Source organism: Gymnoscopelus braueri (assembly GCF_963280865.1).
Source record: "Gymnoscopelus braueri genome assembly, contig: SCAFFOLD_153, whole genome shotgun sequence".
In the NCBI taxonomy this organism is placed as follows: domain Eukaryota; kingdom Metazoa; phylum Chordata; class Actinopteri; order Myctophiformes; family Myctophidae; genus Gymnoscopelus; species Gymnoscopelus braueri.
In genome coordinates, this window is record NW_027660974.1 from 90,071 (window position 1) to 112,325 (window position 22,255).

At 43.1% G+C, this 22,255-nt stretch overlaps 1 protein-coding gene across 1 annotated transcript in view; it reads left to right on the plus strand.

Annotated features, from left to right (window-relative positions):
• Positions 1–895: 895 nt before the first annotated feature.
• Positions 896–22,255, plus strand: part of LOC308081006 (immunoglobulin superfamily member 8-like) — a gene marked incomplete at its 3' end in the record, with an annotated part of 54,677 nt that continues 33,317 nt past the window's right edge. Inside the window, exon 1 of the mRNA XM_080457411.1 lies at positions 896–1,297. Within this exon, the coding sequence (XP_080313537.1) occupies positions 1,246–1,297 (52 nt within the window). The remainder of the gene's footprint in view (positions 1,298–22,255) is intronic.

The following is a 22,255-nucleotide window of genomic DNA, read 5'->3' on the forward strand; positions in this document are numbered from 1 at the left end:
GTGTAACTCTGAGAGTGTACACATGGAACCAAATGGACCCGGTCTGTAACTCTGAGAGTAGCCTATACAAATGGAACCAAATGGACCCTTACGGGTCTGAACTCTGAGAGTGTACAAAATGGAACCACATGGACCCATACTGGTCTGTAACTCTGAGAGTAGCCTATACACATGGAACCAAATGGACCCTTACTGGTCTGAACTCTGAGAGTGTACAAAATGGAACCTAATGAACCCTGGTCTGTAACTCTCAGAGTAGCCTATACACATGGAACCAAATGGACCCTTACTGGTCTGTAACTCTGAGAGCTCCTATACACATGGAACCAAATGGACCCTTATTGGTCTGTAACTCCAAGAGTGTACAAATGGAACCAAATGGACCCATAAGGGTCCATTTGGTTCCATTTGTACACTCTAAAGAGTTAAATGAACACAGGACTTTAAAGTGTAGATTGGAGTCCCAGAGATTTAAAACAAACAACAAATAAATATATATTAAGTGGGGGTCCGTGGCCTAATCAATGCATATAAAAAAAAGGGGTCCTTGAAAAAAAATAACTAAAGTATAGGAACCAAATGGACCCTTATAGGGTCTGTAGCAGTCAGTCAGGGTTTACAGTGGGGTCCCATAGATCATTCTTGGCCATAAATGCATTATTTATTTATTCAACCTGGTAGTAGAGGATCATGCTCCTTCAATCCCCCACCACCTCCCCCCCAAAACCTCTTCCAAACCCTAAACTAACTTCCGGGGCAGGCTGGCACTCTACTCCACTACTCTGACTCCCCCACTGCTCTCTCTCTCTCTCTCTCTCTCTCTCTCTCTCTCTCTCTCTCTCTCTCTCTCTCTCTCTCTCTCTCTCTCTCTCTCATTTCCACAGATCCAGATCAAACCATTCAGTCAGTATGAATCGTAGCGTCTCTCGGGTCGGAGGCTCACATCGGATCGTCTCTGTTCGCAGCAGGAGGCTCATCTAAAAAAGCACTGCTTCATTGGACCCGCACACACGCGCACACACACACACACACACACACACACAGACTTTAACGCCGGGTGGACTGGACGCCGTGTGTGTGTGTTGCGTTTGGAAGGATTGTCCGACACAGAGAGAGAGAGAGCGGACTTCATTCACCCTACACATACCTCTCTCTCTCTTTATCATATAAAGGGCAGAAAAAGGAGGGAGATACATCTCATCTCAGGAGAGATTTACACACACGCTGGATTTAAGAAGAGCAGACATGAAGATGGATCATGTCCTGTGCACGTTGCTGCTGGGCTTCATAACCATCGGTAAGCGGGTTGTGTGTTTTTTTGGGTTAGGGTTTGGTGTTTGACTGATTTACTTGACGATAAAGGAGAAGGAGGGGGATATAGTTGCGTTTACGCGCCCCGGTGTCGCGCGAAAATCAGGCATAATATAAGAGCAGATATATGTGTATATATAAGGACCGACACACACACACACACACACACACACACACACACACACACACACACACACACACACACACACACACACACACACACACACACACACACACACACACACACACCGTACCATCTGTCTGTAGCCTTTGGATCACACAGGCTGTCATTAGATTTATCTGATCGATCCTGACATGATCAGAATCGATCGAATAAATCTAGTGACAGTCTGTGATCCAAAAGGCTGTAGAGGTCTGCTGCCGATCCTATAGTATTCTCTGATCCACACAGCCTATGTTCGCGTGAGAGACACACTACTACTAGTGTATCTAGCCCTGTTTGGAACCTCGCTCAACACGATAGCTCCGAGATGAGGTCCCACTGTACCGGCTCCCGGCAGAGGTAGAGTCCGTCCACACGTGGAGAAGATCACCTTTTTTGCCACATCGTATCCAAAAAGTAAAGGTAGTCCCAGACACCTACAGATGTTTAAGGCTTTTCCGGAAAGTAAACGTTGTAGGACGGGGTTGAGAAAACAGTTTAAATGGTTTATTTAGTCAGCCTGTGCCATGTTTTCCCATTCAACCCGGAAAGAACCCCCGACGGCAGGTGCCAGTACTGCTCCCGCTCTCTGCTACAATGGGAAAACATGGCACAGGCTGACTAAATAAGAGATTTAAACGTTTTTTTTCAAGCCCGTCCTAAAAAAATTACTTTCCGGAAAAGCCTTAAACATCTGTAGGTGTCTGGGACTACCTTTACTTTTTGGATACGATGTGGCGAAAAAGGTGATCCAGACACCGTTTGGACGGACCCTACCTCTACCGGTACCCGCTACAGCGGGACCTCATCCAGGAGCTACACAGCGGAGGGAGAGGTTCCAAACGGGGATACTGCCGATACTATAGTATCCACTGATCCACATAGCCTATGTTAGCGTGAGACACACTATAGTGTCTCTCACACTAAACATCAGCTAATGTGGATACTATAGTATCCACATAGTAGCCTATGTTATGTGAGAGAGAGAGAGAGAGATATCCCGCTGTGAATGTGTCTGTTTCTGGTCCGTTAGGGATTCAAACTGTGTTGTTCTGTGGTCGGGTTTTCACACACGAATCAATGAGTATCATGAGGCTTACTATAGGCTGCTGTCTGCCGCCCGGTGCTTATTTATGTCCAGAGGAATGGTCGTATATCTGTGAAACGTGACTGTCTAACAGTCACTACACTATGCTGCTGGCTGCTTTGTGTGTGTGTGTGTGTGTGTGTGAGACTGTCTGTCTGTGAATGTCCGACTGACACGTTGTAGAGTTGAAGCTTCGTCAGGTATATAGGAGCTGAGCTGGCTCACACGCCCAAGATCGTAGCTTCCTCTACCTTGCCCAGGTGACGTGTGTGTGTGTGTGTGTGTGTGTGTGTGAAGCAACTAAGTTCATTTACTCAAGTACTGTACTTAAGTACAATTTTGAGGTACTTTTACTTTACCAGAGTATTTTCAGTACTTTACTTCTACATCTCAGAGGCAAATATTGTACTTTTGACTCCACTAAAAGATTCAAAAGATTTTTACACATAGGCCTACATACATCACACTTGTGAAATGGGACATCCTGCATAATGAGTACTTTTACCTTTGTACTTTGACTCAAGTCCATTTTGAATTCCGGACTTTTACTTTGTAACAGAGCATTTCTACAATGAAGTATTGATACTCTTACTTAAGTAAAACAATTAGTACTTTTCACACCACTGGTGAATCATAAAACATGGCAGAGCAGAGGAGGGCAGGCTACAACAGATGGGACATTACATGAGAGAATCAGAGACATGAGAAGTGCATGGCTATGGTGGGTGGGTGGGGCTGATGGAAGTGATATGATGGTGTCAAACTAGCCAGGGGGTCCTTGAGGGGGGAGGGGGCACCGTTTAATTTAGAGCTATTATTTCCAGTGGTGCAAATTCTTTACTTAAGTAAAAGTACCAATACTGCAATATAAATATACTCTGTTACAAGTAAAAGTCCAGAATTCAAAATTTACTTGAGTGAAAGCACAAAAGTATTGGCATCAAAATGTACTTAAAGTACCAAAAGTAAAAGTACTAAATATTTGAAAATAGCAGATCTACAAGCTCACAACGCGTCGCGATGCGACGCGTTGTGAGCTTGTAGATCGGCTATTTTCAAATAGCCTAGGTATAAAATAGGGTTAAAGTGGTTAATGTATGTTTCATTATATCATAATTTGTATCTGAAAAGTAACTAAAGTTTTCAAATAAATGTAGTGGAGTAAAAGTACAATATTTGCCTCCGAGATGTAGTGGAGTAGAAGTAAAAGTATTGGAAATAATCAAGTAAAGTACAAATACCTCAAAATTGTACTTAAGTACAGTACTTGAGTAAATGCATTTAGTTACTTTCCACCACTGATTATTTCACTGACTAGAACAGATGATGTCTGAGAAGAATGACTATTCAGATGGATCACCTAACAACTAAAGTCTTCTCTTATGGGGGTCCTGTCCTCCTTGGCACAACAGCGTTTCAAATGGGGGTCCACCACGGCATGTATGGATTTGGGGGTCCTTCCTTGACATGAAAATGTTTTGGGAACCACTGCCTTTGGCCTGCGTTGGTTCTCAACATGGGTTCCTTAGTTGAGGGGCATTCCAGGGGGTCCCCAGCTAAAATAACTGATAAGCAGTTAAACCAAATGGGCCCCAGAGGGTCTGTATACCTCCAAGATTAATCCATACTGTCTGTATCAGTGTTGGGTGTCATTATGTGTCATATTATAACATTATGTTAGACCACTGTATCGTCTTAACACATGGGAGCTACACACTGGGAAATATAACTTTATTTAAAGGAGCATTTCACCCATTTTCAACCTTGATATCTTTCATATAATTGGTCCTCACTAAAGGCTCATTGTAAGATATGGCACAGTTTCCATCTTCTCACTCCATGCCAGTTAGTCCATTAAGACCGGGAAAAGCATCTGTGTGTCATTTTTAGATTTCTTTGGCTATTGAAAAATAGCAGATCTACAAGCTCATACAAGCTTGTAGATCTGCTATTTTAAAAAAATCTTGAACATTTGTGCAAACCTTTGAATATATATATATTTTAAAGCGAACATTTGTAACTCAAATCTTTGCTTCATGGGGGTCCCTGGAACTAAACGTTTTCTCAAAATATGTTGTTCCAGGGACCCCCCCCCCCCCCCCCCCCCCCCCAGAAGCATAGATAGGAGTTAAAAATGTTCGCTTTAAAACATGGGGGGTTTCCAAGCTAATAGAAACTACAGCACTTCCCTTCCTGGAAAGGTAGCATGCTGCAATAGGAGCCACTGCTCTTGCGTCAATTTAAAAGAAAACAAAAATAAATGCGTTCGATATCTTGTGTGAAACGACCACTGATGATGTCATTGGTAGGCAGGTTTCTGAAGTGTCCACAGCCCTCCTATATTACTATTACCAAATATCATATCCGTCTTTTATTTGCTTTACCTCTGTCATTCAAAAGTCACAAGAATGACCTCTGTCATTCATACGTTTAAAAAAATATATATATTTTTGGGGGCATTTTTTTTGTCTTTATTGACTGGAAATGTGGTGAGAGAGTAGGGTGATGACATTGAGCAAAATGGTCTGGCCCTGATGGGAAACGAACCGGAGACTCACTCATCCCGGAGGCCATCGCTGATCATTTGCGACCAGTGCTAGAGAACAGGGGTTCTCGTGCACCCCATAACCACTCAAAAATCAGCCTCATAAGTCTTATTTTCATTGAAAAACAACGATACTATTTGAACATTTCATCATACGTAGCACTTTTTGAGGTCGAGTTGGCGAGCAGCCAAACACAAACGGTCAAGTTTACTAAAGTCATCATCGTCAGTTTTAGTATCTCCTCTAGTTAAAGCCCGATTTCTGCTTCGTCGCGCGACAGTGTTGCGCGACAAAAATAGCCGATCTGCAAGCTCACAACGCTTGCAGATCGGCTATTTTGTGAGCTTGCAGATCGTCTATTTTCGGCGCGCGGCACCGCCATGCGACGAAGCAGAAATCGGGGGCATTAGCCCAGAATGGACTAATGAGCGGCGCAAAGCCACACTTTAGTTCCAACCGGACAAACAGATGATGTATCATGAGCTGATCAGCGCTGACAAGCTCCCATTAGATGGCCTGCCTCCACACAGGGACAGCCGCGCTAATCACACACACACACCCAGTGTCACTGGTGGTGGAAAGTGCATTTACTGAGGTACTTAAAGCTGTAACTTTCCTCTTCTACCCCGGATTTGAACCCGGTTTCTGGCGCAAGAGCTGGCATTTTTATTGAGCTGAATCTGATAGAGCCTGCCTGCTTGCTCAGGGGATAATACATTTTATTCATTAACCCATTAAGACCTGAGGCCAAATGTTTTCTAAATCCTAACAGTTTTTTGAAAAAAATAGCTCATAGCGCGGCACTGTACCGCGCTATGAGCTTGTATATCTGCTATTTTTGAATAGCCAAAGAAATCTAAAGTGACACAGATGCGTTCCAGGTATTAATCGGTTAAAAAAAATTATTAGTGCTACTTTAAGGGTGCGTTCGGAAATACAGCACTGAGCGCACTGGCCAATACAAACTAATAGGCGAGTGCGCTCCGGTGTGCAATATCCGAACGCACCCCAAGTAAAATTTTGAGGTACTCTTACTTTGCATTTTCAATACTTTACATACTTAAATTCCACTGCATCTCAGAGACAAATGTTGTACTTTTTGTAACTCCAGTACAATAATAACTTTAGTTTATATGGTACTTGCAGATTCATATTATTTGTTTTAAAAACCTACATTAACCACAAGCCCTGTTGTCTATTCATAGATCAGCTATTGCTTGGTGATAACCGACCTATTGTTCAGCTATTGTGATTGACCGGCTATATTTTGAAAGATTTTACTTTTGGTACTTTAAAGATATGTTGATACCAGCACCTTTGTCCTTTTGCTGAAGTAAAACGTTTAATGCATTACCTTTTCTTCTAACAAAGTATTTCTACATTGTGGTATTGCTACTTCTACTAAAGTAAAACTGTGTGTGTGTGTGTGTGTGTGTGTGTGTGTGTGTGTGTGTGTGTGTGTGTGTGTGTGTGTGTGTGTGTGTGTGTGTGTGTGTGTGTGTGTGTGTGTGTGTGTGTGTGTGTGTGTGTGTGTGTGTGTGTGTGTGTGTGTGTGTGTGTGTGTGTGTGTGTGTGTGTGTGTGTGTGTGTGTGTGTGTGGTTAAAGTGGGTTAGCAGCATCACATACCTGCTTACATGTCATACGTGTGTGTCTATACTTGTGAGGACCCCACACAAGTATAGTAGAATTTGAGAAATAGACATTTCCCTGGTCCCCCACAAGAGAAATGGCTGTTTCATTATAAATAAACACATATATATATTTGTAGAAGTATACATTTACAATTTTATAAAGAGATTCTGGTTGGGGTTAGGTGAATCAGTCAGTGAATGTTAGGATGAGTACATTTAGAGGTTTAGGTTTTTAAGGGTTGGATATTAGGAGTTAAACATGATTCACATACTCAGGTGCACGGCAGTGATGTGCACCGAAAAATAACCGATCTACAAGCTTGTAGATCGGCTGTTCTTTCGGTTTTAGGCTTACGGTAAAAAAATGAAGGCAAAAAAACGTATTAAAAATAGCATTTATAAAATTGCAGTCCGACTCTTAAAATGTTGATGTCCTCACAAGTATAGTAATACACACCTCTGTGTGTGTGTGAGTGAGTGAATGACTGGTCTTAAATTAGTGCAGCGCTAGATGATCAAATGACCGTACAGTGAACAGCATGTTGTCAACATGTCTGCCGTCTTCCTGTTTGAAGACTGGAGACTGGGCTTTGCCATTTTATCTTTATCGCTCTATCTGTCTCTCTCATTCCCCCTGTTTCTGCCTTCACTCTCTCTCTCTCCTGTGTGTCCTACAGTATGCTCTCTCTCCAGTCTCCAGGGAGTGTATGGGGTTTTTAGTCTAAACAATGCACGTACAGCTTCCCTAAACACGGCCCTGGTGTTTTGTGGACATGCTTTTGGCCCGTAAACTTCCCTCACTCACAAAGCAGCCCCGCTTGTCAAACAAACATAACAAGATTTGGCACGTGGTACGTTATTTGCGGTTATCTTATGTTGTGTAGCACACACACACACACGCGCACACACACACACACACACACACACACACACACACACACACACACACACACACACACACACACACACACACACACACACACACACACACACACACACACACACACACACACACACACACACACACACACACAGTCACACACAGTCACACACAGTCACACAGCCTATATAGTATATGATTTTCCAATGAATTCCTCAGAGGAGTATCCAGCTAGCAGTGATTTCTTTCTTGGACAGTCAAATGTGCAGTTTGGTCTTTCGGAGGGCTAGAGCAGTGGTTCTCGAAGTGGGGTCCGGGGACCCCCAGGGAGGGGTACTTGAGGGGGTCCCAGGCCAGGGGTCCGCAAAATGTGTTAATAGCGCATTAAAAGAAGCAACCAATTTAACCCAAATGTATACTTGGGCTATTAAAAAAAAATGCCGATCTACAGCTCGCAACGTGTCGAATCACACTGTTGTGAGCTTATAGATCAGCTATTTTCTAAAGGACTTGTGAAAGATTTTGAATACATCGCAGATGGGTGTTTCTGAGCCCAAATGTGTATCAATTGGGTCCCAAACATGAGAATGTTTGAGAGACACTGGGCTACATTGAGCAGTCTAGCTTTACAAAAACAGGTTTAATTTAATTTACATCTTTCATTACGTTTCCATGGCTTCAATCAGGTTTTCTGCCTCATTCATTGTTAGGATTGTGTTGTCACCTTGTACGTTTAACGTTGTTAGGAAAGTGGAGAGGGAGACAGACAGTGTATCAGAGACGGACTCTCTCTTTCCCAGGTGTTTCACCCAGGTGGGCATGGTTTTGAGGTTAGGTTATAAGGCAGTGGTTCCCAAACAGTGGGTTGACCCATTTGTGGGTCGCTACTCGCAAGTAAACATCCCCCTTTTTTTTTTACTTCTTATTTAGAAAAAAAATATATATTTCGAAATATATATATTTTTCACAATTATCCATTAAAAAGTACATTAAAAAAACATTAGAAGTAGAGAAAATAGCAGATCTACGAGCTTGTAGATCAGCTATTTTCACTAGTGTGGGTCCCGGTAAGACACCAAATTTCTCTTTTGGTTCGCGACCAAAAAGGAACCCCCGGGTTAAGGCATACTTTCTGTGAGGTTAGGGTTATAGGCATACAACCACCCCCACCTGGGCCAAACACCAAAGAACCAGGGAGTCCCGTGTCAGAGACACAGGGGTGTGATGGGAAGGTGCTTGGAGAGGCAGAGAGACATGAAGCACAGACTCCTAACCATCAGCGCTCACAGTTACAGTGTGTGTGTGTGTGTGTGTGTGTGTGTGTTTGTGTGGGGGGGGGGGTGGCGGGGCTGAGGAAGAGACGGCTCACCGTGAAATGAATGCTGGATGTCAGCAGGGGGGTGGGGGGGGGGGGGGGGGGAATGAGTCATGTTTCCTCAATTCCTGAAGAACACATTCCTACTGTAACCTTATTGTGTCGACTTTACGGGACAGGACTGTACGGGACAGGACTGTACGGGACAGGACCGTACGGGACAGGACTGTACGGGACAGGACTGTACGGGACAGGACTGTACGGGACAGGGACAGGTCATAGAAAGAGCGGCTCGGTCTCTGGACGAGGTGGATACCGTTACTGTCTGGGCAGAAACCTCTTATCTCCAACTTTTTTGTGTTTTACAACTTTTTTGTGTTTTAATTAATGCCCCCCCCCCCCCCCCCCCCCACTTGATCATCATACTACGGCGTCCACACACAAAACTAGCAGATCCACAACCTCAAAACATGGCGTGAAGCGACGAGTTTTGAGCTTGTAGATCTGCTACTTTTTGAAGCTTTTGAATCCTGAAAAGTAACATTTTTGGACATAATGGGGTTTCCCACCCGACAGAGACGGTATAATATAGCGGTGGTTCTCAAACTTTTTCATGTCAAGGACCCCCAAAATAATTATGTATTTAAAGGAGTAATTCACCCCAAAAATCAATTACCCACCCCATGTTTTTGGCACATTCCTAAGCCAATCATTTTATGACTGGCGGAGACTCAACTCACCTGCAATGAGTCTCTGCTGGTGTAATTGATAGCAAATATATATCCTTTTTGGATAAACCAGGGGGAGGTTATTCCACAATGATGGGGGGGGGGTGAGCGTTAGCGCCAAGGCTCGTCACCTTTGGTCTTTAGCTTTGTGAGGGGAACAACCAGCAGGCCCTGGGCTGAGGATCTCACTGACCTTCTGGGAACATATGGATGGAGGAGGGTGCGTATGTATTCATGCAGGCCGTTGACTGTGGAGAGCTCTGCATGTGATTACAAGAATCTCAATCTCCAATCCAACACCGGGTAGGCATCTGTGTCATTTTAGATTTCGTTGGCTATTCAAAAATAGCAGATCTACAAGCTCATAGCGCGGCCACGCTATGAGATTGTAGATCTGCTATTTTGTGAAAAATTGTGAAAATGTGTGCAAGTCTTTGCTTCTGGGGGTCCCTGGAACGAAACATTTTGAGGTGGGGTGGGGGGGGAAGGGGGGTCGCTGCCAAATACATTTGATGATGATCATATAAAAATGGTCGCCACTGCTATGCTCTATTGAGGTAGGTGAAAACATAGGTATAGAAACCTAGATGCCTCATTGGTCGCTGCAGTTCATCGTAGCGACCTGTATCCGCGGCCGCCATATTCGGGAAGGCACGCTGCCACTCAAAGTGACTACTGGCCAATCACAGCGCGTCTTTTCCCGGGACGTGTCAGAATCTAGTTGTATGAAAATATCCCGTTATTTTTTTTTTACACGACTAGGTTCTGCCAAGGCCCGGAAAAGACACGCTTTGATTGGCCTTTAGTCACTTTGATAGGCAGTTTGCCTTCCCAAAAATAGAGCCTGCTGATACAGACGCCCCCCAGAGTCGAAGGAGGCGTCTACCTTTATATGTCTATGGGTGAAAAGTGAGTTACAATAGTCCAGGGCCTTGTGTGCGTCGTGTCTAGTCTGTTTGCATGTCCTCATTGGTAGAAAGTGTTACATAGCACAGCACACTGGCACTGCCAAACAAGACGGAAATCAGTCATTTTTGGGGCGTTTGGGTTATTGATGCGTTTCAGCGTTGACATTTATGAGACATTTGTCCAGATGGAAGGCATGTGGAATACAAAAAATAAAAATGGCATGGCTCTGTGTAGGAGGCTAGTCGTCTACTCTAAATGAGGGTCTCTCTGTGTGTATTGTATGTCTGTCTGTGTGTTTGTCCAGAGACAATCTGGGAACCCATTCTGTAGTAATTTTTACCCTCCTTTGATTTTGCCTCTGGGGCAGTGGTTTTCAACCAGTGGTCCGGGGACCACCAGGGGTCCTTGGGGGGGGGGGGGGTACCAGGGGGTCCCCCACAATCATTTTAACCACTTAGCTTTGGCTATTCAAAAATAGCAGATATACAAGCTCATAGCGTGGCACTGAGTGCAGCACTATGAGTCTCTGCTATTTTTGAAAAATCTTGAAAATGTGTGCAAATCTTTGTACATATTTTTTTAAAGCAAACATTTTTAACTCAAATCTTTGCTTCTGGGGGTCCCTGGCACAAAAGAAATTCAGACGGGGGTCCACGACTTAATGTATATCAATTTAGGGGTCCTTGTCATGAAAATGGTTGAAAACCACTGCTCTGGGGGCGTCACCTCCTTTTTTGTGTGTTTTTTGTGGAACTTTATTTTATGATGGAATCAAAATTCGGGTCTCAGATCGGGCTGAAACCATGCCCACATTTGAAGTCATACAACATATGTTTTACCTTATGCAAAGGTTCATTTGTTGACCATGTTATCCTAGTTTCTATAGTTTCAATGTACAGATTTCTTTCTTTTTTTAATATTATACTGCTCAAACCTTGTCAAGGACCCCTAAACTAATGTGTATTTGGCCGCGGACCCCCTGTCTGAAAAGATGTTGTGCCAAGGACCCCCCCCCCATACAAGATTTGTGGTGTGAACATTTTCAAAAAGATTCAGACATTTTCAAAGAATGTCAAGATGTTCTGAAAATGGCTGAACTATAATTTATTTGAATGTGTCTTTTACTTACACTTATCTATCAGTATTGGAAGATATCAATGAAATTATATTTGCATAATCTTCTCAAGTCACTTCGGGAATATACACGTTTCACCGTTGTGTCGTCATCATCACCAGGTTAGAGCCGTGTGTGGCCATGCAGTAATGGGTACAGGGACTAGAGAGAGAGAGGGAGAGGGCTCAGAACGCAGCCCTGGGGGGCTCCTGTGTTGAGGCAGTGGTTCTCTACCATCATATTTGAACCAGGGACCCTGGTAAGCACTTGGAATGTAGGAGTTGAGGCATTCCATTCCATTTAGTTTGACTCGGTTCCACAGATATGTATTGTGAAAATAGCAGATCTACAACAATCTAGCAAGGCGTTGTGAGCTTGTAGATCGACGTTTTTCAATATTCTTGCTTCTTTGATTTGGCCAATGTTTGACCAGTTCTTATAGTGTAGTTTGTTGATTACGTTTGATGCAGTAATGGTCTTTATATTTTTGAGGTCTTCAGTTAAAAGTCCTTATTGTCACTTCACTGTCATCTGGGGACCCCCTCAAAAACATGTGGGGACCCCCCTGGGTGTCCCGACCCGAACCCACAGGTTGAGAACCTAAGGGACAAGGGGGCCAGGTGTTGGAGCCGATCCCCACCGCCTGTCACCCTGGGGGTAGCATTAGCATTAGCATATCACAAGCTTTGGTTCCCCCCCCCCCCCTTTCCTCTGGCTAGAGTAGACCGTTCATGTGCCTGATTGTCCGAGAGAAGAAGCCATAAATACAGATCTACTGACAGTGGTCCAGAAGCAACAACCCGAAGGCTTTTAAGACCTGAGGTCGATTCTAACAAAGCCTTCTAAATCAGTAGTTCTCAAACTCTTTTTGTGCCAGTAAGGACCTCCCAAATGATATGTATTTGGCCGCACAGACCCCCTCATCTGAAAATGTTTTGCGCCAGGGAGCCCCAGAAGAGAAGATTTGTGTTAACTCATTCACTGCCAGAGTTCAAACATCGGCCTATTGCAGCCCTTGCCAGCGTTTTCGAGCGTTTTTTTTTTTTACTAACCTTTCAAGACCCACAGAATGTTTCGCTCCATGACGATGTGCACAGCGAGGGTCTCAAAGGAAAGACTAGAATCTCTACTTTCTTCGGAGAAAAAAAAAGTTTGTCTGCGCGATGTTCCGTTCTTTAGTTATTGGCAGTTGAATATAGCTTGTTTTCACCAAAAAACGCTGTTTTTGGAACAGAAAGGAGAGACATGTATTTTTATAAATCCTATAATATTAAACTAAACCGGCTTGATTTTGTCAAGCGAAGCGACGCGTTGTGAGCAGTGGTGGAAAAAGTACTCAAATTCTTTACTTAAGTAAAAGTATCAATACTGCAATATAGAAATACTCTGTTACAAGTAAAAGTCCAGAATTACAAATGTACTTGATTAAAAGTACAAAAGTATTGGAATCAAAACGTACTTAAAGTACCAAAAGTAAAAGTATTAAAATGTTTGAAAATAGCTTTTTTTTCAAATAGCCTACATATAAAAGAGGGCCCGGCTGAAGTGGTTAATGTATGTTTTATAATGTCATAATTTATATCTGCAAAGCTAGTAACTAAAGTTTTCAAATAATTGTAGTGGACTAAAAGTACAATATTTGCCTCTGAGATGTAGTGGAGTAGAAGTACAAGCATTGGAAATTGGAAATACTCAAGTAAAGTACAAATACCTCAACATTGTACTCAAGTACAGTACTTATTAACTCTCTCAGTGCCAGACCCCGAGTTATCCCGAGTTTTTGGGTTATACCCTCAGTGCCAGAACGAGAAATCCCGAGTTTTTTTTTTGTTGAAAAAAAGTGTTCAGAACCCAAGATATCATTATCTGAAGATTTGCAGCTCCATCCACTCTTTGTTTAACCTATAACTGAAAAGGGCTGTATCTCGCTTCCTAAGCACTTTTTTTTTTCTTTGGCACTGAGAGAGTTAAAGTAAATGTACTTTGTTACTTTCCACCACTGGTTGTGAGCTTGTAAAATGTGCTATTATTTTCACTAGTTTGGGTCCCGGCTCCGGGCAAACCGTTCTTTTGGGTGTTGAGCTAAAGACGTTTGGGAGCCACTAGTTCTAGGCCAGAGAAGCCACCTGGGCTGATGTAACGTCCGTGACATGGCGGGCGGCTCACTTTGTTAGTTTTCACAGCGAGAGGGTTCCTGTGGGTTGTTCGAACCCCCGACTGGGGGCCTCGTCGTCAGCCTGGAGTCTGCATGTTCTCTCCCCAATGGTCACATCACCATCGTGGCTTTTTCCTCCATGCATGCTAGAGACATAAATACTGGGACTCCTGCCCAGTGTCCTTGACCATGGGTTCTGTCCTTGGTGCTGCTGCTCACCGTGGCTAGTAGTTATAGGATGGCTTCGATGCAGAGGACGGGGTTTGTGCAAAATGTACAGTACCTGGCAAATTCACAAAACAAACACGTAGTTTCCAAATTTGAACATGAAAAAAAAATAGTAATAGTATAATTATGTTTTTAACCACCAGGGATAGTTCACCCCCAAAATGACTTTTTTTCTATCAATTAGTCACCCCATGGAGACTTGAATTCATGGATATTTGTGGGGTTTTGGGCACAAAGAGTCTCCTTTGTGTCTCCTACCGGAACCTCTGCTTACGGGTCGGCTGGTCATCACATTATTGGCTTAGGAATGTGACAAAACCATAAAAATATCCATTAATTCAAGTCTCCATGGGGTGACTAATCGATGAAAATGTGTTTCTTTTTTGGGTGAACTATCCCTTTGTGTTGCGGGGCGCAAGTAGCTGATCTACAAGCTCAGATGTCAAAACGCGTCCCAATGTGAAAATGTGTGGAATAGAAAGCCTGCCGTTTCTATTAGCTTGGATTCCCCATTGATGATGTCACTGGTAGGCTGGGTTTCTGAACTGTCCACAGCCCTCCTCTGAGACACAGAGTGATTAGACAAAAAAGGTACCATATTATTATAATGAGCATTAGTGAGGACCAATTATATATAGATAGGTTGAAAATGGGTGAAGTCTCCTTTTAACGTGAAAAAAGTTTGAGAAGTTTGAGAACCAGTACAACTGGAGGGAGGGGGGGGGGGTGCATGTGCCTGTGCATGCTGGGGCTGCACTATGTACGCTGTACGGTATGGGACAACATTTCATAACTCAATATTTATGCCAAATATCTCAACAGCGATAATGATGGCTCAGCCCCAGTGCATGCTCTCCCGTGTGAACGAAGGTATAGGGCGTGTGACTAGGGCTGTCACGATTGTGACACTTTACCTGACGATTAATTGTCACACAAATCCTCCTATAATTCGACAAAGCTCTGTGCGTTGAGCCCAAAGTCTCTTCTGCCCGGTTCTCCTCTGTGGCTGGAGCGATTGCTCTGCATTTGCACACAGCCGTTGACCATTACCATGTGCACGGAACACCGAAGCCCGTTTTTCCCCAAATGTTATTAGCGTTTTTGTGTTCGCTGGCTCCCGGTTTTGCCAAATCATGTGCGTGAAACAAGCGCCGGTGTTAAACAAGCGGACCATGACGCACTTTGGGTGCTCATATCCCCCGACGAGTTGCACGAGGGCAGAAATGACAAAAACGTCCAAAATACGCCATATTTTAATATATTGTAGGCTACTGATAATTTTGTTTCAAGATGGAAATGGCTGATCTACAAGCTCACAACACGTCGCATCATGGTGACACGTTGAGAAAAAACTAATTGTGAAAATGTGTGCAAATCTTTGAATATATATATACCGTACATGTTTTACTTGAATCCTTGCTTCTAGCGGTGGGCCCCGTGGACTAATACATATCATTTTTGGTGGTCCCTGACATGAAAAAGTTTGAGAACCACGTGATATTATTATGGCAACTTAAGTTTTTTCCAAAAAAGAATCCCCAGAAGCAAAGATTTGAGTTAAAAACCTTTAAAGATTTGCACAAATATACTCACAATTTGTCCAAAAGAATTCGCAGATCTACAAGCTCATTGCGCGATGCTCGGTGCCACGCTATGAGCTTGTATATCTGCTACAGTATTTTTGAATAGCCCAAAGTATAAAATAATGGTTATAGCAATTTTTTTTGAAATGACACAGTTATGCGTTCCCAGATTGAATGGGTTAAAATAAAACTCCTCTCTCTCACACTTATGCCAGTGTGCCAGTGATCACCCTCCTGTTAGGTTGCCTACCCCCCCCACCTGGCCTAGACTGAGCTGCTCTCCTGGAATCCCTGGTATGCATACAAGTTTCATGATTAAACATTAGCAAACCATTGAGCTAATGGAGCCGGCCTGCTTGCATCAGGGGTTAAATTGAATCTTGGCCGTCAGGTCAAAATTCGTGTCAGATCCTGTGTCTAGGGTGAGACATGACCTTTGACATGATCTAAATGTGTCAATAGAAGAGAAGGGAGACTAAATACAACCATCCCAATTGTACGAGTTATGTATTGTATTACAAAATGTTACATAGTGCCGCTTTAAAGTGACACACAAAAGGTTGAAAGAAGTTAAACCACCTCACATATTCTGGTTGTGTAATGTGCGGGTGGTTTTGAATAATCGTCACTTTGCTGCCTTATATATCTGCTGTTGAACCTTTTTGTGCGGACCTTCCCTTTAATGAGAGAGAATAACAGCCGACTGCTATTCTAGAACGCGAGAGTGTCTTTTCCCGGTGGTTCGCCCAGGCGGACAGGGTCTTGAGGTTGGGCTTAGGCATAGTTTTTGTGGGGTTAGGTTTTGGCATAGTGTTTGTGGGGTTAGGGTTAGGTTTTGGCATCGTGTTTGTGAGGTTAGGGTTAGGTTTTGGCATAGTGTTTGTGAGGTTAGGGTTAGGCATAGTGTTTGTGAGGTTAGGGTTAGGCATAGTGTTTGTGAGGTTAGGGTTAGGTTTTGGCATAGTGTTTGTGAGGTTAGGGTTAGGCATAGTGTTTGTGAGGTTAGGGTTAGGCATAGTGTTTGTGAGGTTAGGGTTACCGTTAGTGTTTGTGAGGTTAGGGTTAGGCATAGTGTTTGTGAGGTTAGGGTTAGGTTTTGGCATAGTGTTTGTGAGATTAGGGTTAGGTTTTGGCATAGTGTTTGTGAGGTTAGGGTTAGGTTTTGGCATAGTGTTTGTGAGGTTAGGGTTAGGCATAGTGTTTGTGAGGTTAGGGTTACCGTTAGTGTTTGTGAGGTTAGGGTTAGGCATAGTGTTTGTGAGGTTAGGGTTAGGTTTTGGCATAGTGTTTGTGAGGTTAGGGTTAGGTTTTGGCATAGTGTTTGTGAGGTTAGGTTTAGGCATAGTGTTTGTGAGGTTAGGTTTTGGCATAGTGTTTGTGAGGTTAGGGTTAGGTTTTGGCATAGTGTTTGTGAGGTTAGGGTTAGGTTTTGGCATAGTGTTTGTGAGGTTAGGGTTAGGCATAGTGTTTGTGAGGTTAGGCATAGTGTTTGTGAGGTTAGGGTTAGGTTTTGGCATAGTGTTTGTGAGGTTAGGATTAGGTTTTGGCATAGTGTTTATGAGGTTAGGTTTTGGCATAGTGTTTATGAGGTTAGGGTTAGGTTTTGGCATAGTGTTTGTGAGGTTAGGGTTAGGTTTTGGCATAGTGTTTGTGAGGTTAGGGTTAGGTTTTGGCATAGTGTTTGTGAGGTTAGGGTTAGGCATAGTGTTTGTGAGGTTAGGCATAGTGTTTGTGAGGTTAGGGTTAGGTTTTGGCATAGTGTTTGTGAGGTTAGGATTAGGTTTTGGCATAGTGTTTATGAGGTTAGGTTTTGGCATAGTGTTTATGAGGTTAGGGTTAGGTTTTGGCATAGTGTTTGTGAGGTTAGGGTTAGGTTTTGGCATAGTGTTTATGAGGTTAGGTTTTGGCATAGTGTTTGTGAGGTTAGGGTTAGGTTTTGGCATAGTGTTTGTGAGGTTAGGGTTAGGCATAGTGTTTGTGAGGTTAGGGTTAGTCATAGTGTTTGTGAGGTTAGGGTTAGGGTTAGTCATAGTGTTTGTGAGGTTAGGGTTAGTCATAGTGTTTGTGAGGTTAGGGTTAGGGTTAGTCATAGTGTTTGTGAGGTTAGGGTTAGTCATAGTGTTTGTGAGGTTAGGGTTAGTCATAGTGTTTGTGAGGTTAGGGTTAGTCATAGTGTTTGTGAGGTTAGGGTTAGTCATAGTGTTTGTGAGGTTAGGGTTAGTCATAGTGTTTGTGAGGTTAGGGTTAGGCATAGTGTTTGTGAGGTTAGGGTTAGGCATAGTGTTTGTGAGGTTAGGGTTAGGCATAGTGTTTGTGAGGTTAGGGTTAGGGTTAGTCATAGTGTTTGTGAGGTTAGGGTTAGTCATAGTGTTTGTGAGGTTAGGGTTAGTCATAGTGTTTGTGAGGTTAGGGTTAGGGTTAGTCATAGTGTTTGTGAGGTTAGGGTTAGGGTTAGTCATAGTGTTTGTGAGGTTAGGGTTAGTCATAGTGTTTGTGAGGTTAGGGTTAGGGTTAGTCATAGTGTTTGTGAGGTTAGGGTTAGTCATAGTGTTTGTGAGGTTAGGGTTAGGGTTAGTCATAGTGTTTGTGAGGTTAGGGTTAGTCATAGTGTTTGTGAGGTTAGGGTTAGTCATAGTGTTTGTGAGGTTAGGGTTAGGGTTAGTCATAGTGTTTGTGAGGTTAGGGTTAGGCATAGTGTTTGTGAGGTTAGGGTTAGGCATAGTGTTTATGAGGTTAGGGTTAGGGTTAGTCATAGTGTTTGTGAGGTTAGGGTTAGGCATAGTGTTTATGAGGTTAGGGTTAGGGTTAGTCATAGTGTTTGTGAGGTTAGGGTTAGTCATAGTGTTTGTGAGGTTAGGGTTAGGCATAGTGTTTGTGAGGTTAGGGTTAGGCATAGTGTTTGTGAGGTTAGGGTTAGGTTTTGGCATAGTGTTTGTGAGGTTAGGGTTAGGCATAGTGTTTGTGAGGTTAGGGTTAGGCATAGTGTTTGTGAGGTTAGGGTTAGGTTTTGGCATAGTGTTTGTGAGGTTAGGGTTAGGCATAGTGTTTGTGAGGTTAGGGTTAGGCATAGTGTTTGTGAGGTTAGGGTTAGTCATAGTGTTTGTGAGGTTAGGGTTAGGCATAGTGTTTGTGAGGTTAGGGTTAGGCATAGTGTTTGTGAGGTTAGGGTTAGGCATAGTGTTTGTGAGGTTAGGGTTAGGCATAGTGTTTGTGAGGTTAGGGTTAGTCATAGTGTTTGTGAGGTTAGGGTTAGTCATAGTGTTTGTGAGGTTAGGGTTAGTCATAGTGTTTGTGAGGTTAGGGTTAGTCATATTGTTTGTGAGGTTAGGGTTAGGTTTAGGGAAGTTAAATGTTAGGGAAACTTTAGACGCAATCAAGGCGAAACACCAAAGAAAGAGGGGGGTCCCATTCTACAACCCTCTCTCTGCCCTTTTGTTGTCTGAACATTATAGAAGGAGTTGGATTACACACACATACGAGCGTTCAATCCCCTTTAACACTTTTAGTGCTATATTATTAGTCCTTTAGTGCTGAATAACCACTGAACAGTGTTTCTTTGGCTCGTAATCTTAATCTTAATTGCCGCTATACTGAGTCTATCTTTTAAGGTGCTATATGTAACACCTTTGTCAAATGGTGCTATATAGCAGACGGTGGTTCTCACAGTGGAGGCCAGGGTGGGAATTGTTTATTTTTGGAGCACAGTTCTTATATGACGCGATCTAAGATCCGCCTATGGGAATTCCAATACAGAAGAATAACGCTGTGACCCAGGGGTAATGGGAGTGACGTCAGGAATTCGGTACTCTATAGCCGATCTATAATAATCCCACTACGCGTCGCGTTGTGAGCTTGTAGATTGACTATTTTCACTATTAAATAGTGTTTTAACGTGGTTAATTCATAATGTATTATTTTTGCAAGTTTGGGTCCCGGGTTTTCACGCTACAAAGTGTGGGAACCCGTGCTACGCAACAGACACCTTCAACCAACCCTGAAGAACCGATGTGTCTCTGTGTGATCTTAATCGTGTGGGCCGTGATGGAATACCACAGTCAAATATTTGTGTAGTCAGCCTGTGACTGGGCATGCATGGAGTGGTCCCTCTTAGGTATGTGGCCTGCAGGCGCTGTAATAGCTAGCTAGAAGTCTGCAGATGATAGGGCTGGTGGGGGGGGGGGGATATGCCTCTGTCACGCAGGAAAACAGTGTTTAGTTAAGGATGGGGCTAGGATAAAGCATGTGCGTTTATGAGGCAATATCTTCTCCTGTCAAACTCACAGAAGTACCTCCACGGAGGGCTGAGAACTACATGAAATACACCCAACCTGGAGTTCTTTTTTTTGCCAGACCCAAGGGGTCGGGCTTACATGAGGCTTTGTACCTGTTTCGTCCATACATGGGCATGGTCACTTTGTCCTCCGGCCCTAGCCAAAAAAAAATCTGTCCCCCAAAAAAGTCTGTCCATACATGGGCATAGAAGGGACACACGTCGTGTGTCCCTTCTTTTCGTCCATACATGGGCATAGACACAGGCTGACACGTCATGTAAAGTCTGGGTCTGGCAGAACCAGGTCTCCTGGTCTTGTTAAGAGACATTACGGGACGTCCAGAAAAAGATACACATCTCACTCTACAGTATAGTACAGTTTTATACATGCATGTTCTTGGGGGGAACATTAGCCAGAAATCTACAAATAAGATCTACAAGCTCACAACGTTGTGAGCTTGTAGATCGGCTTTTTTTTAGTAGTAGTCTGACAGGAAATGGGGAAAGACATGGGGAGTGACATGCAGCAAAGGCCGTCGGGATCGAGACTCGAACCCGCGACACACTGTCAGGCTACTTCGGTGCCTGGACCGCTATGACCGCTATGCTATGCTAGCGGTCCAGGCCATAGATCGGCTATTTTTGGCAAAGAGATTTGACGTAGACAGAAAAAAACATGTCTAAGTACAGGAACAACTCGGGTCCAGGTTACTAAGTCTAGAGAGGGTTTACTTTAAGTTGTTAACAACCTGTATTATTGTATATTATGTACTGTATATGAGCTGTTTGAACTTGTAAGATGTGTCACTGATTGATTCCACAAAAATGAGGTCACAAAGTGTGTCCTTTATCAGTTCAGTAAGGGACGCGTCTTTCAGTTTCCACATAAGGCACAATTCTGTATTTTAAGTGACGGTTGGCGATGTTGTCCCTCCCTTCCTTACATAGTTTTAGTCTGATCCTGATAGTAATTATTGCCACTGGCACTTTGAATTAAAGCTAATTCTAAGTCACTCCGAGTTGAAAAGGTTTCTAAGCATCAGGCATAGATAGAGATGGTATTCGAGTACCTTCGCTGTCGGGTAGAGACCTTTTTGTTATGTGCAAAAAACAAACGTTACTTTTAATGAAATGGGGGGGAAAGAAAATAGCCTGTGTGTTCCAATGGGTCCAATGTAGTTATTATTTAGTCACACGCTCTACTCATTCACTGCCAGAACTTTTTTTTTTTTGCGTTTGCCCACTGCCAGAGATTTTTCATTGAAAAAAAAAAGTATTCAGGAGCCGAGATACAAAATGTTTAAGTTTTAAGTTAACAAGGAAGTGGATGGGAGTCTAGATCTTCAAAAAAAAAATCTCCTTGGTCTTTGGGTTAAAAAAAAATAAAAATGAATAAGAAAAAAAATCGTTTTAGTCGTTCTTGGTAGAGGGGGTTAAAGGACAAAAGTCGTTTTAGTCGTTCTAGGCAGGGAATGAGTTAACCCACAGACAGGCTTTAGGCCCTGTTTCGTCTATTTCTGTCATGATGACACTGTGGTAATCGTATGACAAAGTATAAAATAGGGCGGGGTGGAAACCCCGAAACTGGAAGTCCAAAACTGTTAATTCTAAAAGCTTTCAGCTTGTAGATCTGCTATTTTTGCTATTTTTGCTACTTTTGCGTGACACTGTAGTATGACAAAGTAGGGCATTAATTTACCAAATTTCTGCACTGATATAATTTACCAAATTTCTGCACTGATATAAAATACAGAGATACAAGGTTTTTGCCCAACAGGCGACTAATTGAGTTGAAAAAGTTTTCTATTGAGGCAAGAGATTGTGGGGAAGAAAGCATTGTCAGGGATAGCAATGACGTTAGCATTTCCACATAGCTAAGCGGCCCCCGGCTATACTGTAGGTATTACTGGTCTGGGCCAATCCCTGACTAGACGAGTCATCAGCTCTGTAAGCGGTCTGTTCAGAGCAGTGTTGCCAGGTCTGCCTTTTATAAGCGACTTTGGGCTTGTTTTTCTGTAAAGTTGCTTGTAAATATATGGTAGTTGTGTTTTTTTGGGCTCGTTTCTAAAGTTTGCTTATTTGGGCTTGCTTCCTAAATGTTAGAACCAGTGGTTCTCAAACAATTTGGACCCCCAAATTAATTTGTCCACAGCCCCCCATCTGAAAATATTTTGTGCCGGCGACCCCCATACAAGATGTGTATATTTAAAATGTTTCAAAAATATTACAAGTTTTTTTTCTTTAATAGCAGATCTACAAGCTCACAACACGTCGCGTTCGGAGCCTGTAGATGGGCTATTTTCAAATAGCTGTGTGTGTGCCCTCTATATGGCC